Source organism: Saimiri boliviensis, chromosome 9, assembly GCF_048565385.1.
Source record: "Saimiri boliviensis isolate mSaiBol1 chromosome 9, mSaiBol1.pri, whole genome shotgun sequence".
NCBI classification, from domain to species: Eukaryota; Metazoa; Chordata; class Mammalia; order Primates; family Cebidae; genus Saimiri; species Saimiri boliviensis.
In genome coordinates, this window is record NC_133457.1 from 45,711,768 (window position 1) to 45,736,236 (window position 24,469).

At 44.2% G+C, this 24,469-nt stretch overlaps 1 protein-coding gene and 1 long non-coding RNA gene across 5 annotated transcripts in view; both read left to right on the forward strand.

The window, feature by feature from the left end:
* TGFBR2 (transforming growth factor beta receptor 2) overlaps positions 1-17,444 on the forward strand; it is an 87,655-nt gene extending 70,211 nt beyond the window's left edge. For all 4 annotated transcript variants that reach the window (XM_074405776.1, XM_074405775.1, XM_003936065.4 and 1 more), the window contains 2 exons: positions 11,758-11,885; positions 14,767-17,444. In XM_074405776.1, coding sequence (XP_074261877.1) covers positions 11,758-11,885; positions 14,767-14,946 — 308 coding nt within the window. In that variant the 3' untranslated portion in view covers positions 14,947-17,444. The remainder of the gene's footprint in view (positions 1-11,757; positions 11,886-14,766) is intronic.
* Positions 1,617-9,541, forward strand: LOC141585634 (uncharacterized). Its single transcript, XR_012519225.1, has 2 exons — positions 1,617-4,296; positions 4,838-9,541. It is a non-coding gene; the product is annotated as an uncharacterized LOC141585634 (long non-coding RNA).
* Positions 17,445-24,469: the final 7,025 nt, after the last annotated feature.

Genomic DNA, 24,469 nt, shown 5'->3' on the forward strand with positions numbered 1-24,469 from the left:
TCCTAACTGAGATTTCTTCCCCAGCACGCTTCCAAAAGTTAACTTTGTTTTTCCTTGCACAGTGAAATTTGTTTAACCAAGTTTCAACCACTGAGAATAATTTTCTGCTTGAAAGCTTTGACAGTTCCAAAATGAATCTTTAGATGGGTATGAGTTGTGTCAGAGACAATGCTGTTGTCACTGTCAGAATAAATTTACCTGGATTTCAGTATCGTTTCCTATCCTTTCAACCCTGTTATTCTATAAACATGAGCGAGAGATGGTGTCTCTGTCTTTCCCTCTGTCAGTGCAGCCAGCTTATTAAGGCCCTAGGTGAGCTCCCAGCTTTCATTGTTATCACTGACAAAAACCCTTTCCTGTTCATATTTGCTGAGTGTGGAAGAATTTAAGCTAATGAGGAAGAACGAAGTTCACCAACTTTTACGAGGTCTAAAAACAGATACAGCATAAACAAATTTTCCCAAGGAAGGAACTGGTTTGTTCAGCTAGTCTCAAAAAATCTTTCATAACCTTAGGATAAGAAAAGACAGCCCTAGGGAACCAGAAAGAGGCCATCCCACTTCTCATTTCCTTTGATCTGAAGCCTGCAGTCCTGTTTCTCCCATCTTCGCTCAGGCTGCAGACACCAGGGTTATTTACCCATCCTCATGCTCGTCCTGACACGAAGCTCTTCACTGGATTAAGTGTGTGAACTTACGTAGTAGGCTCCTTCTCCCACCTTGATTTCTGCTTTTAAAGGCACTAGTGGCTTTTGTTTGTCTCTTTGCTTATTTTTGGTATGTCTCAAAAACCTCAAAGATTTTCAGCCTCATCTTAGTTTCAGAGATTTCCTTTCACATTTAAAAAGTCCTTTAGAAAATGCACGAAGCCTAAAGACAGATACATTCCCTCCAACTGCCTGTATCTTCCTGCCGTCCCCACTGTAGCTTTTGTAGAAACACAGATGGAAAGACAGGTCTTGACCTCAAGAAGCTTGTAGTCTGCAGGAAACAGTCATTTGGGTTTTTTCTTTCTTTCTTTCTTTTTAAAAAATTTACACATGGAGATATGTTTCCTACCTTACAAATCAAATAAATAATGAATTCCTCTATTTGATGTTAGACTTTAATTTTAAGGTATAAGGAAGAGGGAAGGCTGTAAAAGGTCTTTACTAAGCTTGAATTTTTGCAGTTCGCAGTACAACATATATAATTACCATTTTTTTTTTAAATCAGCAGTCTCATTCCAAAAAAGGAAATGTGCAACATGCTTACCTTTGTATGACGAATTGTAGATGGACAGTAAAGGGAACCAGATCTCCAGGGTCCTCTCTGTGGCCTCTGAGTCTGTGTGTGCTTATGGGATCACGGATGGGGGCCACTTCTGTGACATGGAAGGCTTATGATCTCACCCATGGAGCCAGCGACCAAGCACCTACAGAGAGGCCTACGTGAGAGGTGTGGTGCACCTCGAGTGCGTGCAGAAGGATGGTGGAATCCAAGTCTCCAGTGAAAACAGCTAATCTACGTGACAAATGTAGTGATCCACCCACTGAAGGAGGGAAAATGTGGCTGCTTGGATTTCTTAGGATGACTGCCACTGCTAATATGGATATAGTACCCCATCCTGTACTGAGAGAGTCCCCGGTTGTACTGAGGGACTTTTTTTTTTTTTTTTTTTGAGAAGGAGTTTTGCTCTTGTTACCCAGGCTGGAGTGCATGGCGCGATCTCGGCTCACCACAGCCTCCGCCTCCTGGGTTCAGGCAATTCTGCCTCAGCCTCCTGAGTAGCTGGGACTACAGGCACACACCACCATGCCCAGCTAATTTTTGTATTTTTAGTAGAGACGAGGTTTCACCTTGTTGACCAGGATGGTCTTGATCTCTTGACCTTGTGATCCACCCGCCTTGGCCTCCCAAAGTGCTGAGATTACAGGCGTGAGCCACCGTGCCTGGCCTGTACTGAGGACTTTTTTAAGCTATGGAACATTGACCTTTCTGTTACCAATTGTTAATGAGCTGTTGCAGAAGTGACTATGTTTTAGTTTCTTAGATATTAACATTAGACTACTCACTACTTGAAGAAAAACGTTCTAAGCAGCAGAAGATCTAACTGAATGAACTAGGATCCAAGAGTTAGGGACAGAAGATTCCACAGAAGAATGTGAAATCCCACCTCTCCTGCCTTTAAGCGACTCCTTATGTTTGAGCCCAGACTCTTCACGTGGAGATGAAGGCTCCAAGCTCACCTCCACGCCCCCTTCTCATTCTGGGTTCATCCGTTCATCATCACGAATGTACTGTAGGTCTCACCTCCAGGTCACGGTATTTACTGGCACTGGCACACTTAACTAGACTGTTTTGAACAGGCAAGTGCGGTTCAGTTGTGATAAATGCTTAGGAAGGGAAGGCAGCGAGCTCAAGGGACTGAACGCCCAGATTGGCTACAGGGAGGGCAGTGTTGGGGTCAGGGAGTGAGAGCTAGGCCGGCTCTTGGAGGAAGAGGAAGACTGGGGCATCCTTCTGAGTTACTTCTTATCAGCCAGTCTCTCCTCTGAGCAAGGGAGCAGAGAGAAAGCAGAAAGAACAGCACTGCACTGGAGAAGCCACACTTGTGTGAAGATAAACAGATAATCGTAGAGCTCTTCAAAACTTAGGTGGTACAGCTTCAGTTAGCACAAAATTCCACCAGGGAGCTCAGGAGATGTGTTGCAGTTAAGTGAAGAGAGAGGTCGGAAAGGCTTCTTACTGAAAGTACATTCGGTCCAGATGAAGGAAGCCATACAGGAGTAACTACCACTTCTTGAACACTTGCTCCAGACGTTAACTCATTTAATCTACCAAAACACTTTGAGGTATGGACTGTTATTAATCCCGTTTTTGTTTTTTTGTTTGTCTGTTTGTTTGTTTTGAGACGGAGTTTCGCTCTTGTTACCCAGGCTGGAGTGCAATGGCGCGATCTCGGCTCATCGCAACCTCCGCCTCCTGGGTTCAGGCAATTCTCCTGCCTCAGCCTCCTGAGTAGCTGGGATTACAGGCACGCGCCACCATGCCCAGCTAATTTTTTGTATTTTTAGTAGAGACGGGGTTTCACCATGTTGACCAGGATGGTCTCGATCTCTTGACCTCGTGGTCCACCCGCCTCGGCCTCCCAAAGTGCTGGGATTACAGGCGTGAGCCACCGTGCCCGGCCCCTTAATCCCGTTTTACAATAAGCAAACTGAGGCCTCAGGAAGTGGGAAAGTTGTTGAGCCAGGAATCAAAGTCATGTTGTCTGACTCTGGAGCTTGCAGGCCTTACCATTCCTAGTATACTGCTCTGGAGAATGTGTTTAAAAAATAGTAAGCTATGATCAATGGAGAATGTGTTTAAAAAATAGTAGCTGTGGCCAGGTGCAGTGGCTCACACTTGTACTCCCAGCACTTTGGGAGGCCAAGGCGGGCAGATCATGAGGTCTGGAGTTTAAGACCAGCCACCGAAGATGGTGAAACCTTATCTCTACTAAAGATACAAAAATTAACCGGGAGTGGTGGTGGGTGCCTATAATCCCAGCTACTCGGGAGGCTGAGGCAGAGAATTGCTTGAACCTGGGAGATGGAGGTTGCAGTGAGCTGAGATCATGCTACTGCACTTCAGCGTGGGCAACAGAGTAAGACTCCATCTCAAAAAAAAAAAAAAAAAATACACACACACACACACACACACACACACACACACACACACACACAGTAGCTATGATTCCTATGCTCGTTATGGATAGGGTAGTCAGAGCTACTCTCTGCGTCCTGGCAGTTGATATGAAGCCTTTCCAGCAGTAGCTGAGGAGACAATCACACATTTGAGGAACATTCAGTGATGGCCTCACTTCTCTGGGTGAATCCCTGTTAACGGCTCCAAAGGTTGTTAATTTCTGTAGCATGTCACAGTATTGATGCCTTAAAATATTTTGATTTCTCTAAAGATGTATTTATTCATTCATTCACTCAGAAAGTATTTATTGAGTACCTGTTGTGTCGCAGGCATTATTTAAAATGCCAGGGATACAGCAGTTTAAAAAGCAGTATCTTTCCTTGAGGGACAGGGAGTCCAGTGAAGAGCCAGTATTTAGAGACAGGTAATGAACCAAGAGATATGTAATATAATGTTGGAGGTGGGTGGGGTGGATGGGATGATTTTAGAAAGAAAAATAGACTTGGAGGATAGATAACAAAAGAAGTTGTCTGTCATTTCAGGCATTTTAATCCTCTGAAAGAATTCAAAAGAAAAAAGAAAATAAATCTTTTCAGGATCGTTTGAAGTAAGAACAAGACAGAAAGAGGTGATTGGTGTGTTACTGTTTTATGAAAAAGGAGAAAATCCTTCTTCATGAAATCGCTCCTCGGCATGGAAAGCACTGGAGACTGGTTCTCTTTTACAAAGAAATCTCTGTCCCAGGCGTTCGGTCTGTTTGGTGTTCATGCAAGTGTTTGTGTGTTGTGTGGGAGGCGGGTGAAGGCCGTCCATTCAGGGCCCCCTTCGGCGAACACAGCAGGCACAATACTCACGTCATCCCCAGCCACACTGGCCTGCAAGCACAGTGACTTCCACATCCCTAGTCATTTAGACCTTTGAATAGAAGCTGACACACAGCGGCCAGCTGAGCAAGTATTTCACGAGGAGTAACACAACTCCAAGAAGGGGTCCTTAGCGTGTTGGCAAGTTGCTGCAGCCTTGTGAGATGGAAAAAACAAAGGACAAATGAACCAAAAAGAAAGGGCAGGGGGTGGGGGGAAGAAAAAGAGAAAAAAAAGTTGGGAGGCATTGGAGAGAAGGCTGAAAAGCGACCAGGATTGAAACACTTCCTTTTCCTGGATTTCAAGGGAGCACGGTTTGGAAAGCAGATAGGAAAACTCGGGGGTACCACTTGAGGGAAAACCATCAACAGCTTTGCTGCCCTGTGACGTTAAACTACAGTCAGAGCAACAGCTGTGCACCAGATGCCGACTTTCTGAGGGATACCGTTGCTGTCCCAGAGACCTGCACTGTGAGTGTTGCGGAACCGGGAAGAGGCAGGCAGAGTTTTCTCGCAAGAGCCCTTTGAGACAAATTATAAGAAGCTGCGAGGGCCAGGCAGTTGCGGGTGGCTTCCATCACGAAAACACTGCAGGGAGAGATGGCCGGACCGAGGTGGAAGGAAGAGAAAGTCGTTTTCAAGCAGTGAAATAAAGAGGTTTTTTAGAAAAGATGCCGTTTGAGGCACTCAGGGAGATCCTGAGTGTTCAGCCCTGCTCAGAAACAGTCTGAGGGTGAGACAAAGACTTGGCTTGGTGAACTAATTCTGCTGTCTAGGCATATGTCTTGGGTGGAGTGCCTCCCACCCTGGAACAAGAATTTGAGTGCCAGTAGTTTATTTGGGAAGAGATTGCAGGGAATGCCAGTAAGAGAATGAGGAAATGAGTCAGGAAAGGGAAGGAAGCCAGTAAAGGATATCTTATCCAGTGAGTTACCACCATGGGCAACTGGAGTGACCCTGCGTGCCGTGCAGAACGCATACCTCGGTGTCATGCCACCTGACTCAAAGGTAGCTGGGTGTTTATCTTTCCAGCCCCCGTCGGTCTTTGCTGGAGGGTTCGCTCCCCAGCCCTCCTCGCCTATTGCACCTGGAGTTGTGCCAGCCTAACTGGAAAAGCCAGTGCAATGGGGTTGGGAGGTGGCGGTGCAGCTGGCACTGCAGGGTACACTGAATGGTGGCGGGTGGCACGTGTGACTGTTCTCATTTTGTGGATACAGGAAGTGAGGCACAAACTCTCAACATTTCTCTTCCAAGTCCTCATACCAACGTTTTGAAGGGGTTAGGGCGAACACAACAATACCTACGATGCCTATTGTTAGCTCTACCACTTTTTAAGTGCCAAACTCAGTCTTACTCTCTCAGCCCTTTGCTCTTTTCCTTAGCAGCAATTCCAATTTTTTAAAAAAGGTATTTCTTATTGTAGGTTAGCCAGGTGTAACATTTTCTCTGGACTCAGCCCACGCACTCCGGAACTTAGTTTCTCTGCAGTTCTTCACAGGAAAAGAGGCCCAAGGTCGAGTATCATTTCATCACTTGTGCAAAGAGGAACTGGATTAATTCTGTTGCCACCTATGCCCTGATCTGAGGCCTGTGGTAAAAATGAGATTCTCATCCTTACCTCACCACCAGTCACATCTACTTCCCTAAACCCAGAAAGGACAAGTGTTTGGGCTTAATGTGGGTAAATAATAACAGCTAAGGAGAGGGCTGCTCTTTGTAGTTTGTTTTTTTTTTGTTTTTTTTTTTGCATAGCTTGTTTAGAAATGACAACTAATAACCTTCCAACAGATCCCATAAAGTGCCCTTTTCACGGTTATATGCTGAGGAGGGCCCCATTAAGGCAGGAATGGACACACTTGTCATGTTTGGGAAGAGCATATTCCTACCAGGGACTGCCCCAGCTGTACTCTGGTTAGGGGAGAAATCTCTGAAATGCTTGGCAGAAATGAGCAAGCATGAAAGCTTCCTAAAAAGGAAAGGCAAATTTCTTCAGAGTAACAGTAATACAGTGTACGATTCTAAATGCTCTTCCTGGAATCCAGTGTACTCTTTGGGCCTCAGTTTTCTCAACTGTAAAACGAGGATGTTGGGTCACGTCTCTGAAGACTTTTTCAACATTCTTTGTCTGACTCATCTGAAACCCTTAAAATATGTTTGATAACTTGTGTCCTTTTTCCTGTGTCAAAATGCATCTCACGTTCCTTATGACGCATTGAGAGCAATGCTACCCCAAGTGTGGTCTTTGGAAGGTGCTGGGTCCTCAAACTCTCTGTTTCTAATTTGCAGTATAAAGACAGAAAGCAAGATGTGTTTAGTAACTTTAATAGTTTGATGTTGCGACAACACTCAAGTGGGATTCATTTTTTTGTAATTCATTTCTACTATATTTTACCGAAGCCTTTATCCCCAGTGAATGGATGGCGAAACACCTTGGCTTGTAAAAAAAAAAAAAAAAATAGATTGAGAAGCGCTCGCTTATAAGTAATACGGGAAAGATTTTGATTCTCACTCTTCAACCTAAGCCACTTTCATGAAAGAAACAGTGGTTAGCAATTGGGAAGAGAGTCGCATTTCTTTATACCTAATTATTTAGTAATTTCATAGATTTAATCGCATACATTTTCCAAAATAAAAATATTTTAAGCATTATCACGAAAAATAAATAAGGTACAAAGTTTGGACCCAGTGATTTTGCCAAAGTGGATTAAACATCCCAGTTTCCAGCTGCCTGAAACCCTGGGCAAAAAGTTGGAGTGTCAGAGGTCTCAGGCCATCAACTTGTTGCCAGTCGCCAGCTCTTCCCAGTTCCCCAGGACTGCCTGGGTTTTGTCTCATCCTAGGAAGGACCATTGGTATCCATCTGGCTGGCAGAAGGCTTTCTGCCTTCTAACTTCCTCTCACAGGGTTCAGAGTTTCACCTAGGTGTCTCTAGCCACCTTCTGCTGCTGCTGCTGAGTCAAAGCAAATGTCTGAGGCATTCTGAGGGATATTTACAACTGAGGAGCAATTGAGAAATGCCATCCAGGAGGGAATGGCCTCCATGTTACATGGTCATCCTACAAGTCCTAATGGAAGCCCTGGGAATGGCACTGCCTTCATGGCCACAGAAGGAAAAACAAGCAACGTTGCCTGGTCACTGTAATTGAATAGCAAAGATGTTAACTGAGAGGCACATGTGTAAACACTGCCGAACATTAAACCATCTCCATACACATCGCAGGGCATCAGGAAAAAAATGGGGGTGGGAGTAGGATGTCCAACATGAGAGAGAAGGGTGAAGAAGAATTGCAGATTCATAGTTAGGAAAAAGAAAAGCAATCATGTGTTTAGCTGTTTTGGAAAATCTATATTACATAAATAGGACATTTTTCAGAAGTTAAAGAAAGGTCAGCTTAAAGCATGCACACACTGCAGGTCCCCAATATTAAAATATGGGAGTATGGCCGTTTCGGTCCAATGATGATCCCGCTTCCCCAAACTTGTCTATTTTAAACTTAGGAGGAGCCAGAAGAGCCATAAATTCTCAGGGGGCACAAGGAGCCAGTCCCTTTGCCAGCATCTTTCAGGCTACCCATGACCTCCCTTCCTTGTGAAATTACCCGTAAGTCTAAGATGGGAAGCAGGCCTTGTATCCCTTGGGACTATCAGGGAGTCTTACAACTTCCCAAGATTTTAGGAAAACTAGGAAGTAACCCATTTATAAGTCTCTTTACTCTGGGAAGGGATTATTACCTTCGTCTTCCTTTCTCAAAAAGCATTCATTAATTTTTCTTTTAAGTAAAAATATGCCTAGTGCCATCTCGTCTCATTCCCCATGGAAACTTGCTTTGATCCACAGAGCGCTTATACAAAAATTAAAATAAATTCTGTAGTTTATGTGATTCGGAAGATTAGGACTTGAAATGAATGGGCTCTGGGTTTATAGTCTCAAGGTCAAGACTTTTTCTTTGTTCTCAAGGACCGTCAGCCATGAGATTGACAGCTGGGGTTTATTCTGAGCCCAGCATTTTCCTCCCCTGATGTTAGTCATGTCCTCCCCTGTCACTTCTGACCATGAGTATAGGGATTGTTGTTGATGATCGGAGGAGAAAGAACTCTCTGAAATGCTTGGTAGAAAGGAAGAAGCATGAAAGCTTCCTGGAAAGGCAAAGGCGTTTCATCAAAGTAGCAGTCATACAGTGTGAGATTCAGAATGTTCTTCCTGGTTTGGTAATTTCACCTTCACGAGAAGGGGCTACATCAAGGCTTCCCCAGGGTAACTTTGCAGCCACAGTCACATTGTGCAGATTCACTGAGACAAAGCCTTGGGGAGAAAGGAGAAAGCACTTCCTTGGAAGTTATATTGGGCCAGCTTTTCTAGAAGTCGAGTCTGACACAAAAGACTTTTGTCCAATAATTTATTGAGGATAAGCTCTCAGGAGAAGCAAGTAAGAGAAGCAGGAAGAGGCGTGGAAGGAGTTAAGTAAACTCGTAGTTCAAGAGAGGTCTAACCTCAGCCTGATTGCACAGGAAGCTCTGGAGAGTGAATTGCACCAAGAGCCGAGAGAGTTGGTCTGTTAAACTTCAACATCAGTTTGTCATTGGCCATAGGCCGTCTGTGAGAGTAAGGCAGTCATGTCCAGGAATCTCCAGGACAGTCATCTCCCATCAGCCAAGGACAACCTCCCAGAAAAGGGTGAAGGCGTGAGCCCTGATGAGCCAACACCTGTGGCAGCTGGAGGCTGTTGGCCCTAGCTTGGTAAAGGAGACCTCGGCAGGTACCAACTAAAATTGCTACAGAAACAAAAACAATTGAAGATGGAAGATCTGTGGACTGTACCATATCTAAGGAACAATTTACGTTTTATTTATCCTTTACTATTATATTGTACTACACACATCTCAAGGTATGGTATCAAGAGGGCATCATATTTGATTAGACTGGATTACAAGATAAATTTAGAGAGGAACATGGAGATAGATCAGTTCGGTCTGTTCATTTTATAGAAAAGAATAAGTATGTCAGAGTAAACACTTACTGGAAACCAGATCCGATTTCTCTTTTGCTGGAATTCAACCCAACTCGTATTTATTAAATTCTTACTACGTGTAAGGCACAGTTACAGGCACTGAGCAGATAACTGAAAGAAACAAAATTCAGCCACTGCCTTGGGCCTTAGGCATTTACAGTCTGGTAGAAGATGGGGAATAGAAGCAAAAAATAAGAGTGTAAATATTATGCAAATCACAATTCCGATCTCACCCAAGGGCCGTCTGGATTAAGGGCTTGGACACTTGAAGGCAAAAGCGTGACACAGAGGAGGGAGGTGTGTGCTTGTCTCAGTGTGATGGGAGGCCTTCATCCCAAATTCCCCTGTATTTAAAACGATAAAAGAGAAAATATCCTGCAGCTCTACTATTTGGGTGAGGCTGAGGAAGATAATTATGCAAGTAGGGTTCTGGAAAAGGGGATAAAAGAGAACAAAGAACACAAACAAGCCATCCCTTTTCAAAATGTCATCTTGCCATGAAAGCTGCTTCAATTCTTAGCCTAGAAGTGCAAATTTATTGAAAGTTTTCCTCATTAAATAAGATTATTTTGAAGTGAAAGGCTAAAAATGCTACTTACTTTGGAGAAAAGTGTTGAATCTAGACCATTCTCTCCTCTCAGCCCAGATAGGTTTTAGTACCGGGGTGTTTTCTGTCTTTTTAACTATCCTATGCTCTGTTGACAACTATATTAGTCTGCTCATTTAAATTGATGTTTTGTTGTCTTAGTCATCCAGAGTTTATGTACTGCCACTTTGGAGAGAATCTGAGATTCATTCATTCACTCACTCAACAAAGCATTTGTTGACAGCCTGTTGCATGGGAGACCCTTGCAATTGTCACCAAGAAGACAAGACTGAGAAAGGGACTCAACTTGCATCCAAATGCTCACAGTCCAGTTAGGTGAAAAAAAATCAGCAGGTGAATACATTAAATAAAATACGGTACATGCAAGAATAGGGCCCTGCCCAGAGCATCTAACCAAGATTGTCTCTTAAGGACGTTCAAGGAAGTTTTTATAAAGAAATGGACCTTAGTTGAAACCTGAAGCCTTGGTGAAGGGTTACCTTCTCCTCCATCCTTTTCTTTATAGACTATACCATCAGAGGAAGATTATCTTTTAAAAATTTTGTTGATATTGTTAATCTGTCCCCTCTGTCTTCCCACTAAAACAGCATTTTTTTCTTTTTTAAAATCAGTGATATAATAAGGAGTCTTTGTAGACAAGTTTTTTGTTGTTTTGCTTGTTTTTTATTTTTTATAGATACAGGATCTCACTGTGTTGTCCAGGTTGGTCTCAAAGTCCTAGACTCCAGCAATCCTCCTTCAGCATCCTAAAGTGCTGGGATTACAAACACGAGCCACAGCACCTGGCCTGTAGACGATATTTTTTTTTAATCACTACTCTCCATGATTTCTCCCTATAGTAAAATAGACATAAAATTCATCTTAACCATCTTTAAGTGTTCAATTTACTGGCACTGAGTACATTCCCAGTGTTGTGCAATCATCACCGTTATTCATTTTTCTGTAGCATTTTCATTTGCCCAGCTGAAATTCTCTACCCATTAAAGGATACCTTCTCATTTCCCCTTCCTCCCCGGTTGCCCCTGGATAATCACCATTATGCTATCTCTGAATATACCTGTTCAAGGTGCTGCAGAGAAGCAGATTCATACAATATTTGTCCTTTTATGTCTGGCTTATTTCACTTGGCATAATGTCTTCAGGGTTTATCCATGTTATAGCATGTGCCAGAGTTTCATTTCTTTTTATGCCTCAATACCTACATGAAACTTAATACCCCATTTTAAATCTCTTTGTATATTCTGGGCCTCTGGAGGCTCCCGAACCACTGTAATACGTAAGATGTTTCCACTTCCCAAGAATCAGTTTCACCCTTTGGGTAGAGAATGCCTGTGACCCTGTCAATCTTGTTGTCCACTCTGTCCCCAGCTGTTAGCATAACACCTAGCACACTTGAAGTACTCAACAGTCATTTGTGGAATACTTCTCTAGCTCTTCCCCCTAACCACTCCTTCCTTCTTATTTCAATCATTATTATTAAAATTTGCTCTTATCACAGATGTATTCGTTACTTTGCGCTTTAAGCTCCCTGGCTAGGCATCTCACCATGCTCATGTCCTTGGCTGCCCACGCCACTCTCAGTGACCCTGTGTTTGCTGGCTTTCTTCACAGAAGTAAAAGATTATGAGCCTCCATTTGGTTCCAAGGTGCGGGAGCACCCCTGTGTCGAAAGCATGAAGGACAACGTGTTGAGAGATCGAGGGCGACCAGAAATTCCCAGCTTCTGGCTCAACCACCAGGTAAGGAGTGACTGTCGAGAAAGATCAGTAAGATTCATTCAAAGTTGTCTCTTAGGTGACAGAGAATTCTGGACTATTGGGCTTAAATCTGAGGGCAGGTCCCATTGTGTTCTATGATCCTGTTAAATTTTGTTTATAAAGAAAATTTCAATGAAGTGGATGATCCCATTATTATAGGTTCCAACCAGCTGATATATACTCTGAGAGCTCACAAATAGGCATTTGGAGGGCATTTGTCACCTTCTCCAAGCCCCCTTGGTTCTGGGTTAAAACATTTAGTTCGTAGCCTCTGCTACTTGCTTACTCCTGGGCCTTCACGTCAGGAGTTTACATTTCATTCCCTCTGGATTCCAAATGTTTTCTTCTGGGAATCTTCAGCTCCATAAGGAAATACTTAGCAGATGCAAAACAGGCAGAGTTTGTCAGGCAGCTGGACGGAGAAGTGACTGGGACATGCAGAGGGTTGCGGACAGGTGGCTGCAGCCTGTGCTCCCAGACTTTGGAGGCCTCAGAGAGCACACGTGGGAAAGAAGAGACCGACTCCTCACTCTGGAATTAAGGAAAGCAAAGGAGAGGAGAATGCTTGGGAAGGAAGGAGAAACCTGTCTGCTGGGAACATCCTAACGGCCTCTTGTATTTTCTTGTCTAGAAATGGTAGCTAAGGCTGACGATAGCAGGGCAGCCGTTCTGGACTTAGAAAGAGGCCGATCCAAATTGTTTGTTTGGGGGCACTTGGATGAGGGCAGTGGTCAGAGAAAAAAGAACACGATGGTTTGTGAGCGAGACGGAAGTGGGCGTGTGTCTGACACACCCAGGAAAGAGCCCTTCGTGGAGAATGAGAGAGAACAGTGTGGCCCAGCTCGCTGAGAAAACTGTTCTTCCTACTGACTAAAACCTCTTATTGCCTCTTTTGGATGAAATCCCTCAACCATGAAGGCTGAGGCTAAGCTGTAGGTTTCCCTAAGGGCAAGGCACATTCAGATAAGAAACAGAAACAAATCAGGCACAATCGGGAAGAAAAATGGAGCAGGAAGCCTGGTCTCTGCCAGTCCTGGCCCAGAGCCACTTCAGCAGACAGACCTTACTAAAGTCCTTGGAGGGGGTGGGGGTGAACCAGGCTGTGGTGGGTCACGGGCTTCTCTGTTTGGGCAAATCTTCTTCGACTCTAAAACTGTAAGAATGTTTTGCAGACGTTCTGAAATTAGAATGTGCTGGAGTGTTAACGTTTCTTTCAAACTCTGTGGCCTCCTCTGCTGTATAGTCCTCGTAATGAAGCCATTATTCATGATGATAAAATTCTGAAAAGAATTTGCATAATACATTTTTTCTCATAATGAGGTTTGTTGCCCTATTGATTTCAAGTTAATGCTTAATATTTAATTTAATTTACTGCCTGTAAGTACAGTGCCAGAATAAAAAAAATGTTACTTGTATACCAACAGTAACACTCTACTCTTAACAGGGCCATCAGTCAATGCTGTCAATTAGGTGAATTATGCAATTAATTTAACATTATGAACTCATGGGGTGGGGAGGGAGAGACAGGCTCCTAGGTGTGTTTGGAGAGTTGTTGGTATTAGAAGGCAAGTAGAGAAAGTGCCAGCTCTCCCAGGTAGTTTTATGATTTGTCCACCCCACTCCAGCCACCTGCGTGAGGGCTCGCCATTGGCAATGTTGATCTCGTAACTGGGGGGAGCACAGTCTGTTTCCACCTATCACAGCATTTATTTAACTCCCGCCTGCTTTATTTCCAAAAAGGATTGGAAATGATAGCAAAAATATTTGCAGTGGAAAATAAAAATGAGGCCAGTGAGAGAAAACTGTGGCCACTTGCTGGACAGGATCTCCTGGATGGGCTCCTTGGATGGGGCCTTGAGGGGCTTGGGGTGAGCCCTATGAAATGGCATAGCGTTAAGCACACCTGACCCACAAAGGCAGCTGTTTCAGAGGGTCCAACCTCATGTTGTGGGAGAGGAATGGAGCATCCCGGAGGTCATCCCTTGGGAGCTCGTAGACGCTGCTACTGAATCACTCCGCAAGATGTGTGGCCTTTCCAAATAAAACCACACTGAGGCCTGCGTACAACTCTGACTGGGGTAGTCAGCCCTGTTCTGACAGAACAGTGTGTGTGACCCAGCTATATGACACTCTGGAAAAGGCAAAAACTACAGGGACAGTAGACGGTCAGTGGTTACCAGGAGTTTAGGGGAATGGAGGGCGGGACAGATAAGTGGAATGCAGGGGACTTGGGGGCGGGGTCAGATAAACTATTCTGTATGATACTATAATGGTAGATACGTGTCACTATACATTTGTCAAAATCCATGGAGTATACAACACCGAGAGTGAGCCCTGATGTAAACTATGAGTTTGATTGATAATGATGTGTCGGTGTCAGTTCATCAGTCATAGCAGATGTACCACGTAGACGCGTGATGTCGAGGTGGAGAAGGCTGTGATGTGTGGGGAAGGCCTTTGTGAAAACTCTGCACCTGCCACGCAATTTTGCTGTGAACCTAAAACTTCTCTAAATAGAAAGGTGTGAAAATGATATTAGGGGCTACGACATGGGGAATTTTCAGGTGTTGTGTTAGTGTAGCCCAGAAGCCCGCCCAGCAGAGGGTCACTGTGCTGTCAGGACCTATTGTGATCGGGTAGTACCAGAGCCAACAGGTGTGACAGGTTTCCATCACGGCTGCCACCACCGGCACAACCCCCGCTTTCCACGTGGAACTGGCTGGCCTCCAGCAGACGGCGCTCCGTCAGCACACGTTAAATGCACAGGTACTTTTGGACCCTGCCCTCACTATAGCAGCAGGGTCAGCAGGCCACCTTGTCCCTCGCGGAGCCCAGCAACTCATGGTGCCCTTTCCCGCCACAGGGCATCCAGATGGTGTGTGAGACGTTGACTGAGTGCTGGGACCACGACCCGGAGGCCCGCCTCACAGCCCAGTGTGTGGCGGAACGCTTCAGTGAGCTGGAGCACCTGGACAGGCTCTCGGGGAGGAGCTGCTCGGAGGAGAAGATTCCTGAAGACGGCTCCCTAAACACTACCAAATAGCTCTTCCGGGGCAGGCTGGACCAAGTCCAAAGGGGCTGCCCCTTTCACCAAAGAACAGAGGCAGCAGGAAGCTGCCCCTGAACTGATGCTTCCTGGAAAACCAAGGGGGTCACTCCCCTCCCTGTGAGCTGTGGGGCTAAGCCGAACCACAGCGGCAGGGAGTGGGTGACATAGAGCATTCTATGCCTTTGACGTCGTCATAGGATAAGCTGTGTTAGCACTTCCTCAGGAAATGAGATTGATTTTTACAATAGCCAATAACATTTGCACTTTATTATTGCCTGTATATAAATATGAATAGCTATGTTTTATATATATATATCTATCTATATATTTCTATATCTATATATATATATAGCCATACCTTGGAAAGAGACAAGGATAAAGATCAAATATTCCCAGGAAATTGGTTTTATTGGAGAGCTCCAGAACCAAGCAAAGAAGGAAGGGACCCATGACAGCATGAGCATTTGACAATCACACCTGCAGTGGTTCTCTATAAAACAGGGAACTTTGCACGAGGACAGTGGCTCCATGTCTCACAGCCACCTTTGACCACATGGCACTTGAGTTTGCAAAATAATCATTCCCTGCCTAGGGGTTCTCATCTGGCCATGGAACTAAGTACAGTGGCACCGTTTGGGGTTCCTGTGTGCCTTTGTTTCTCCTGGACTTTTCAGTTAAGCTCCAGGCACCACATCTGAGGGGCTCCTTTAGAAACTCTCTCTCAATGTAGTTTAGAAACTCCACTATCTTTTAGTACCTTAAAGGTTGTGAGCCCCACTTTTTACCTTCCTGGGCTGCAGAAAAATCAGAACAGATTTCTCCATCCATACAGTCGCCCCACCATCTACTAATGAAAAATAGGTCTTTTTTTCATCTTCCTCCTAAACTTAACATTACTAGTCTCTGCTCCCAGCCTTTATCCTTTCCCAAAAAGGAGAAAATCCCCACTCAAGGCTTCATCTTTTTCATTCCTTTTTTCATTACACTTGACTTGATTCTCTAGTTTTGTATTGAAACACCAATCAGCGGGTTCCATCTTTCTGGGCTCCTGAGTGTTCAAGCACAGTTTGGCCTAATGAACAGGCTTTGAACTGGACAATACTATCATTGTCAGGACTAAGACCTTGGGCACTCTCAACATATGTATTGTTTGGTCAGCTCAGCGTTTCAAAAAGCGAAGCCGTATCATAAATATTTGGAGATTTGGCAGAAAAATCTGGATCCCCGGGTAAGGATGACAGATGGTTTTCAGTTCTCTCCAGTCCACGTTCACAGAAGGTGAAGGTGTGGAGATGCTTACAAAACTGCCTCACTCCTCACTGTAAACATTAGCTCTTCCCAGTGCCTACCCCGACCCTAGTCTAAGAATTAAATCTGCACCTAACCGAGGTCCCTTGTAAATCTGCACCTAACCAAGGTCCCTTAGCATTTATTCTCTGGCTGGATACGATTTTGACTGCCTCGCCTGGTGTAAGATTTGAAGTTGGTCTTTTATTGGACTAAAGGGGAACTTCTCTAAGGGTCCCAGTTAGCCCAAGTCTCTTTCGCTTCTATGGCAATAGTTTTACCCTCTGCATTGGAGAGAGGAGCCCTTCACGCCAAGAAGCTTTTCTCATGGTTCCCGTTCTCTCTCCATCACGCCAGCCTTCCCTACCTTTGCAGAAATTGCCGGAGGACTTGAATGTGGGACACGTAAGTCCCATTTTGCAGTTAGGAAATGTGTGTCCGCAAGGACCAGAACCAAGTGTGAGCTTTAATACTCCATAGGAAACTTGTTAACCAACAAAGAAGTGTCAATGCTGCAAGTAATCTCTTTTTTTAAAACTGTTTTGAAGCTACTTATTTTCAGACAAATAGGAATATTAGAGAGGGACCGGGAATGAGAAAATCAGCTCTGTTTGGATGTTGAAAGGTCTCATTTTATTGAGATTTTAGGATACATGCAAAAGTTTGAAATTAGGCGGAACCTCTGGGCACCCTGCTCCGTGTGAGTGGGCTGAGAGTTAAAGCCAGTGTGGCTGCAGTCGCATCGATGTGCCTAGAAATTCCACTTGCACCGTTGGGCATGCTGATACCATCCCAATAGCTGTTGCTCATTGACCTCTAGTGGTGAGTTTCTAGAATACTGGCCCATTCATGAGACATTCAGGATTCAAGAGTATTCTCACTTCTGGGTTATCATCAGCATAAACTGGAATGTAGTGTCAGATGATACTGTGGCGTGTTTTATTTATGTTTTTTTTTCTTATTCAAGAAAAAAGACCAAGGAATAACATTCTGTAGTTCCTAAAAATACTGACTTTTTTCACTACTATACATAAAAAGAAAGTTTTATTCTTTTATGGAACACTTCAGCTGTACTCATGTATTAAAATAGGAATGTGAATGCTGTATACTCTTTTTATATCAGAATTCTCAAGCACTTATTTTCGTTCTATGCATTGTTTGTCTTTTATATGAATAAAATGTTTATTAGAGCGAATAAAGCAAAATACTCAGGTGAGCGTCGTGCCTCCTGTTCCCATTCCTGGTAGCGAAGTCCATTTGCCTCATTGGGTTATTTTGCAACTTAAATAGAAAACATCACCACATAAATCATCTCCAACTTTTTCATACTTTCTGTCTTCCTCAACCGACAGTTTCACACTCCTTAAAAAAAAAGACACAGAAGGCCGGGCACGCTGGCTCATACCTATAATCCCAGCACTTTGGGAGGCCAAGGCGGGCAGATCACGAGGTCAAGAGATCGAGACCATCCTGTCTAACATGGTGAAACCCCATCTCTACTAAAAAAAAAAAAAAAAAAAAAATTCGCTGGGCATGGTGGCACACACCTGTAGTCCCGGCTACTCGGGAGGCTGAGGCAGGGGAATTGCTTGAACCTGGGAGCCGAAGGTTGCAGTCAGCAGAGATTGCACCACTGCACTCCAGCCTGGGAGACAGAGTGAGACTCCATCTCAAAACAAAAGAGTCACAGAAGCTCAGTAATTGAGATGAAGCGGTTGTTGCTCATGCCCTGCCCGCCATGCGTACATTATGGCATAATGTCCCTCTGAATGCCCAGAAGACCTCTCCCCACAGCCTCAGGCACTGCCTCTATCCACGTGGCTTGTTTCTTGCAGGGATTTTCACAGCCGATGCTGCTTCTGTTTTCTCCATTTCTCAGGCCAGCAAGCTGTTGGCTCTCTTCTTGACTCTTGTCATATTCCCAGATACCACATCCATTTGGTGCTTTTAATCGACTAACCTGAATAGTGAGACGAATATGCCTTAGGAAATTGGCTCCAGGTCACTCCTCGTGACAAAGTGCGTGAGATTTTCTGCCTGAGCTTCATGCTGCCTGTTTTGGAATCTGAGAGATTCTGTGGCTTTTCTCAGTTATCAGCTAGGCTCTAAATAGGTAATGTCATGATGCCTGCACCAGGGTATTTCAGCCTGAGCACTGCTGACTTATTTTTGCATTGGATGATTGTGTGTTGGGAGGAGGGAAGCCGTCCTGTGGACTGTGGGCTGTTGAGAGCATCCCCGGCCTCCACCCACTAGATGCCAGTAGCACCCACCCCACAGCTGTGACAACCAGAAGTTTCTCCAGATCTTGCCAAATGTCCCCTGAAAGACCAAGTCCCTCTCAGTGGAGAATCACTGAGCTAGATGATGTGGTCCTCCTCTGGGCCTTAGTTACAGTCTTGTCTTTACTAGTAGCAATTTTAGTCGTGACTAGTTGTAGAGGTGACTTGCTCCTCCATTGAGCGGCTTTGTGATCTGCGAGAATTACTTAACCTCTCCATGCCTCGGTTTCATCATGTATGAAATGAGATTTTACAAGCCTCATCCTATTCAAGATACAATTGTGGTAAAAAGACACACTAGGCTTTTGAAGATGGGTCTTGAACTTTTTGGGAAGCCTTCACTACACGCTTGCCAATGTTAAGTTGGTTTAGTATGCCAAGGACTGCTTAGGCAAAGACGCAGGTTTTTAGGTAAAACCTAGAGAACCTTTACATCAGAGGAGAATGAGCACTGATACTCTGAGAACGCTCACTCACCGAGTACTCGCTATGTCATTGGATCCGATCCACCACTAGCTTGGTGAAGTACATACTATGCCCATTTAACAGACGAGGAATCGTATGGTTAGAGAGCTCAAATGAGCTCAGGTCTCAGCAGGTAGAGTGGAGAGGCAAGGCCAAGTTGTCTTGGAACGGGAATTTGGAAAACCTGACATGCTTGGTTCTTTACTTCCTGCTGTTTCCTGAGGGATCGACCTGCCCAAGCAAGACCAAAAGGCAACCCCATGAAGAAAAGCCCTGCTGCTGGCTCACTGTTGCCACCGCTCCCTGGGTCTCTGCTCAGTGGAGGCAGAAAGGACACTTTTCCGCTTGGATTGCCTGACTTCCTCTGCATTCGTATGATAAGTGTTGTCTAGACGCTTGCTCAGAGAACAATGGCAGATGAGTGAATGTGTGTAGGCTGTGTTTCCTAATGTGTGAAATGTGTACTTGTATCTGAGATGATTTAAGATTGTGCCACCTTTATAAAAATAGATCCACCTTTATTTGAGTGGATCATTAACATGTATTAGAAAAATTAACACAGTAAGTAAGCCTGGGCTTTCACACATAACGTTGCTTGAAATATGGCCGAGATTAAAAACTTGAATTGATTTTTAAAATACATTAAGTAGATGATACTTATTCATGGCAACTACAGGAGGTGTGAATGCAAATGATTGAAATGAGGGAGCTCCACCCAAGGGGGCAAATTCTTATTAATTGCTAACATTGGTTGAGCACTTGGTAAAGGCCAAGCACTATTCTCTCTTTTACCTTCTTTATCTGCTTGAAGGCCCTCAACAATTCTGTGAAGTATCTTACCCCTGTCTTACAGAGGAGGAAACTGAGGCAGAGAGCAAGGTCTTCCTGAGGGCCGCAATTGTTGGCATGGGAATTTGAGCTGGAACAGTTGGACTCCAGAGCTCAGACTCCCACCTGGAACACAAGATAAAGCTGGCGTTAGGGGGTAACAACGTGGAGCCTCTGGAGACCTCAAGGGTCTGATTCACCAGTCCAGGATAAGGAGGAGGCAGATGCAGTGAGCACCGGAGAGGAGGGAGTTAGCCACGAGGGAGCCCAGGGAGGAATAGTCGTTCCTCAAATGCACATGGACTCTGGGCTCCAGCCCAAGAGCTTCAGCCAAAACAGGAGCCAAGGTCTTCTGACCCCTCACCCTTCTTCCACGCTGTGTTTTGCTGGGGTTATTTTAGTTCTTGCTACTGCAAGGTCAGGAACGTTCCCAACTGGCAATTAGTCTCCAAGTGCCCTCAGCACGGACTCAGTCCCTTGTACCAGTCAGCATCCTTTGAATGCAGCCTGTATTTGTGCCCAGGAGTTCCTATTTGTGGTGGCTGTTTTTATTTTAAGCTCTTTATGCGAATGACACGCTAATGGTCCTGTCCTAAGGCAAATTCTGTCTTCAGGTGACAGGGAACTTTTCATTTAAACGAGTGTATCTATCCTTTTTCACTGAAGCCACAAGAGTTGGCATCTGCTCATTTTGTTCATTTTCCTCCTCAAATAGGCTAGCTAACCATCGCTTATCACATTTCCAATTAGTTTCTTTTTTTTTTTTTTACTTGAATAATTATAGCTCCACACTCTGTGGGTTTGGGGCCATGCCTTTCAGGCCTACGCTGCAAACTGTGCTGATAAAGACAAGATTGTGAACTTGCCCACATTACATGGGCTGCCAATCAGCCTCACACGGTGTAATTTAATTCTAACTTACCTCCTGATCTTTGGTGCATTTAAAAATAACTTGTTAATAGTCTTCCTATTCTAATTAAGCTAAAATTGCACACACTGTGAAATGCTTGCTCTCTTGCTCTCTCATATTCTCTCTACACACACACACACACACACACACACACACACACACACACCATTGATCCTTAAAAATCATTTCTGTAAACAGCCTGTGTAGCACAGTGCTTCTGAAATTCTCCTCAACATCTTCCCCTTACCTACGCCCACAATGATAGACAACAGAATAAAATAACGGTAACCCTGGTACCCTAGGTTCATTAAAATATTCGTAATAGGCCGGGCGCAGTGGCTCAAGCCTGTAATCCCAGCACTTTGGGAGGCCGAGGCAGGTGGATCACGAGGTCGAGAGATCGAGACCATCCTGGTCAACATGGTGAAACCCCGTCTCTACTAAAAATACAAAAAACTAGCTGGGCATGGTGGCGCATGCCTGTAATCCCAGGTACTTAGGAGGCTGAGGCAGGAGAATTGCCTGAGCCCAGGAGGCGGAGGTTGCGGTGAGCCGAGATCGCGCCATTGCACTCCAGCCTGGGTAACAAGAGCAAAACTCCGTCTCAAAAAAAAAAATAAAATAAAATATTCGTAATAAATTATCGAAATATTTCTAACAAAGTGGTTAAAAATTGGAACCTCTAGAGCCAGATCTCCTTGGCTCAAATCCCAGCTCTGCCACTGACTGTAGCTTTGTGCAGGGCTTTTAACTGCTTTCATTTCTTGGTTTCTTAATGTGTAGAATGAGGATACTGATAAGATCTGCTTGGGAAAGTTGTAAGAGTTAAATGAAATACTGAATTTTTAAATGGTTAGAACAGAGACCGATGCAGGTAAGTATTTATTATTATAATTCAGGTTTTGCTTTCTTTAAAATGAAGCTGTGTTGTTGCAGTATTTTAAAGATATATCATTCCCCAAATCTTTGGGTAAAATTTGCTCTTAAGGAAGATGAGCCATGTTTAAACCGTAATTGTGAGCAGACCACCCTTTTTCCTTGAGGGGCTTTCTCAGTTGGGTGAGCGGCATGGCTGTGGTGGGACATACAGGGCCCTGTGAGATGGGAAATCGGGGCGGGGGGGGTTTCTAGCTCCATTACCACTCTTTTTAAAAAATATATTTTATTGCGTTTTAGGTTTGGGGGTCCATGTGCAGAACATGCAGCATTGTTGCATAGGTACATACATGGCAATGTGGTTTGCTGCCTTCCTCCCCATCACCTGTATTTGACATTTCTCCCATGTTATCCCTCCCCAACCCCCACCTCCCTGCCGTCCTTCTCCTAGTTCCCCCCGCAGACCCCAGTGTGCGATGCTCCCCTCCCTGTGTCCCTGTGTTCTCATTGTTCAACACCCGCCTATGAGTGAGGACAGGCGGTGTTTGATTTTCTGTTCTTGCGTCAGTTTGCTGCCACCTCTTCTTTTATGGATTCAGTATCTTGTTCTTTTGTTCCCTGTGAGAATCATCCCTGCCCTGCCTACATTAGAAAGCTGGAGAAAAATGAAAGAAGTAAAAACACATGGAAAATGTACTAAAATATTGATGCAAGGTTGCAAGGGATAAGCTTTGCTGGAACATTAGCTCCTCATTCATAAGCAACATCACAAGCATTGAGAAATATGTATTTTATGTAGGACCTATATTTTGTATATATGCTACTCATCCTAGAAGCCCTACAAGGTACATATTTTTTTTTTTCCATTTTTCAGTTAAGGAAATTATCTAAGTGTACACAACTTGAACCCAGGTATCTGTCGGTACAAAGCTATCTATTCTTCCAAACTGCTTTATCCGTATTTATTTCCTCCATCAAACATTAGTTGAACTCAAAGTGGTGTATCACCGAAGGTCGGCTGGCGTCTTGAAAGCAATAACTGTGTGTTACTCAGCATCTTGTCACAGCCCTAGCAAAGAGTGGAGAACGTCACAGTCTTTCAATTAAGTTTTGTTGAAGAAAGAAATGAAGGCCCTTGGTCTTTAGAAATTCACAATTCAGCTGAGGAGACAGACACATACTCACCAACAACAGCATGTGATCAGCATGTCCGAATCAGTAATGTCTCTGGAATTAAACAGCCTGTGAAATGTCTGACTTTTGCTGAGAAACTCCTGGTATGAGTCTGACTACTGTCCCACATCTACTTATGTGGCCGTAGTGCTATAGCCGCTGTTGATACCCTGAGAGGACAGCCTTGTTCTTCTAGGGCTCTTACAACTCTCTTTTAATGAGCCTTTATTAGATCCCTGGAGCTACTCTAAAACATTGCCCCAGTTTTGGAGATGGTTTAACCAACAGAAATGTATTTATTATCTCACAGTTCTGGAGGCTAGAAGCCTGAAATCAAGGTATCTGCAGGTTTCACTCTCTCTGAAATTGTTTATGAGGACATTTTCCATCTGATTTAGGACCCCCCTGGATAATCCAGGATGATATCATCTCAATATTCCTAACTTAATTACACCTGTAAAATCCATTTTTCCTCGTAAGGTCACATTCACAGGTTCTGAAGACTAAGACATGGACAGATCTCATTGGAAGCCATCATTCAACCCACTGCAAAGCGTTAGTCAATTCCCCTGGTATGAATGCTTCCACGATGAAAGGATACCGAGCTCAAGACTCTCCCTTGTTCCCTTGAGGCCTTCCCAAAGATGACCGACAGCTTCACAGATTTTATTTGGTTTCATTTCCTATCTTAATAAAAAAAAAAAAATGGGAATGGTTATACTGTATCATGATTAAAACATCATGTAAGGATTACTCCTTATCTAAACGTTTGTCCATGCTTTGTGAACATCTGTCATTTTTTCAGCAGTTACAATTTTATCTTTCCAGGAATATGGGAATGAGGTGAATTTGACAACTTCTCCCCCACCCATTGTATCCTCTTTTAATGTCACCCTATGTTTAACAGTCCCTGACACAATGTAGGAGCAATTGGTGGTACTCAAAGAATGCTACAGAATTTAACAACAGTGCCAAAGTTAGGAATAAACTATGACTATGTAAATATGATTCTCTGTCTTGATCCAGTCTCTTCTCATTAGATTATGCTGGGCCACAGGAATACCCTAAGTGAGAAGGGAAAGTTGGTTTCTAGCCTGAGTCCCATTATTAAGTCCCTTATCTCCATGACCCTTGGATATTCTAGTCATTATTACTACAAAACTTAGTGGCTTAAAACAACCTTTTTATTTTGCTCAAATTTTCTGCATCAGACATTTGGGAAAGGCTTAGGTTGGATAGTTTTCACGGGGAGTTTCTTCTACTATTGCAGTCTTTCTTCTGATGGCTCAGCTAGGCTGGATACTCAAAATGCCTCCCTCTAGTGGTTAGTGCTGGTAGTTGACTGGGAGCGCAGTTGGGGCCATCATCTCGGACACCTGCACGTGACTTTTTCGGCTGGCAGTTTAAAGACAATAGTTGCAATATGACATCTGGCTTCCTCTAGGGTGAATGTAGCGCCTGTGGAAACTGCAGGGGTATTTATGACATAGCCTCGGAAATCATAGAGTATCACTTCTCCCATACTCTCTTGATCCAAGCAGGTGCAAGTCACGCAAATTCAAAGCAATGGGACATAGCTCCCCGCCTCTCAATGGGTGACGTGACAAAGAATTTGGGAGCAATATTTTAAAATCACCACAGGTACTTTATACTATGTGAGAGTCTTATTCTTACCTGTCAAATGGGACTACATTTC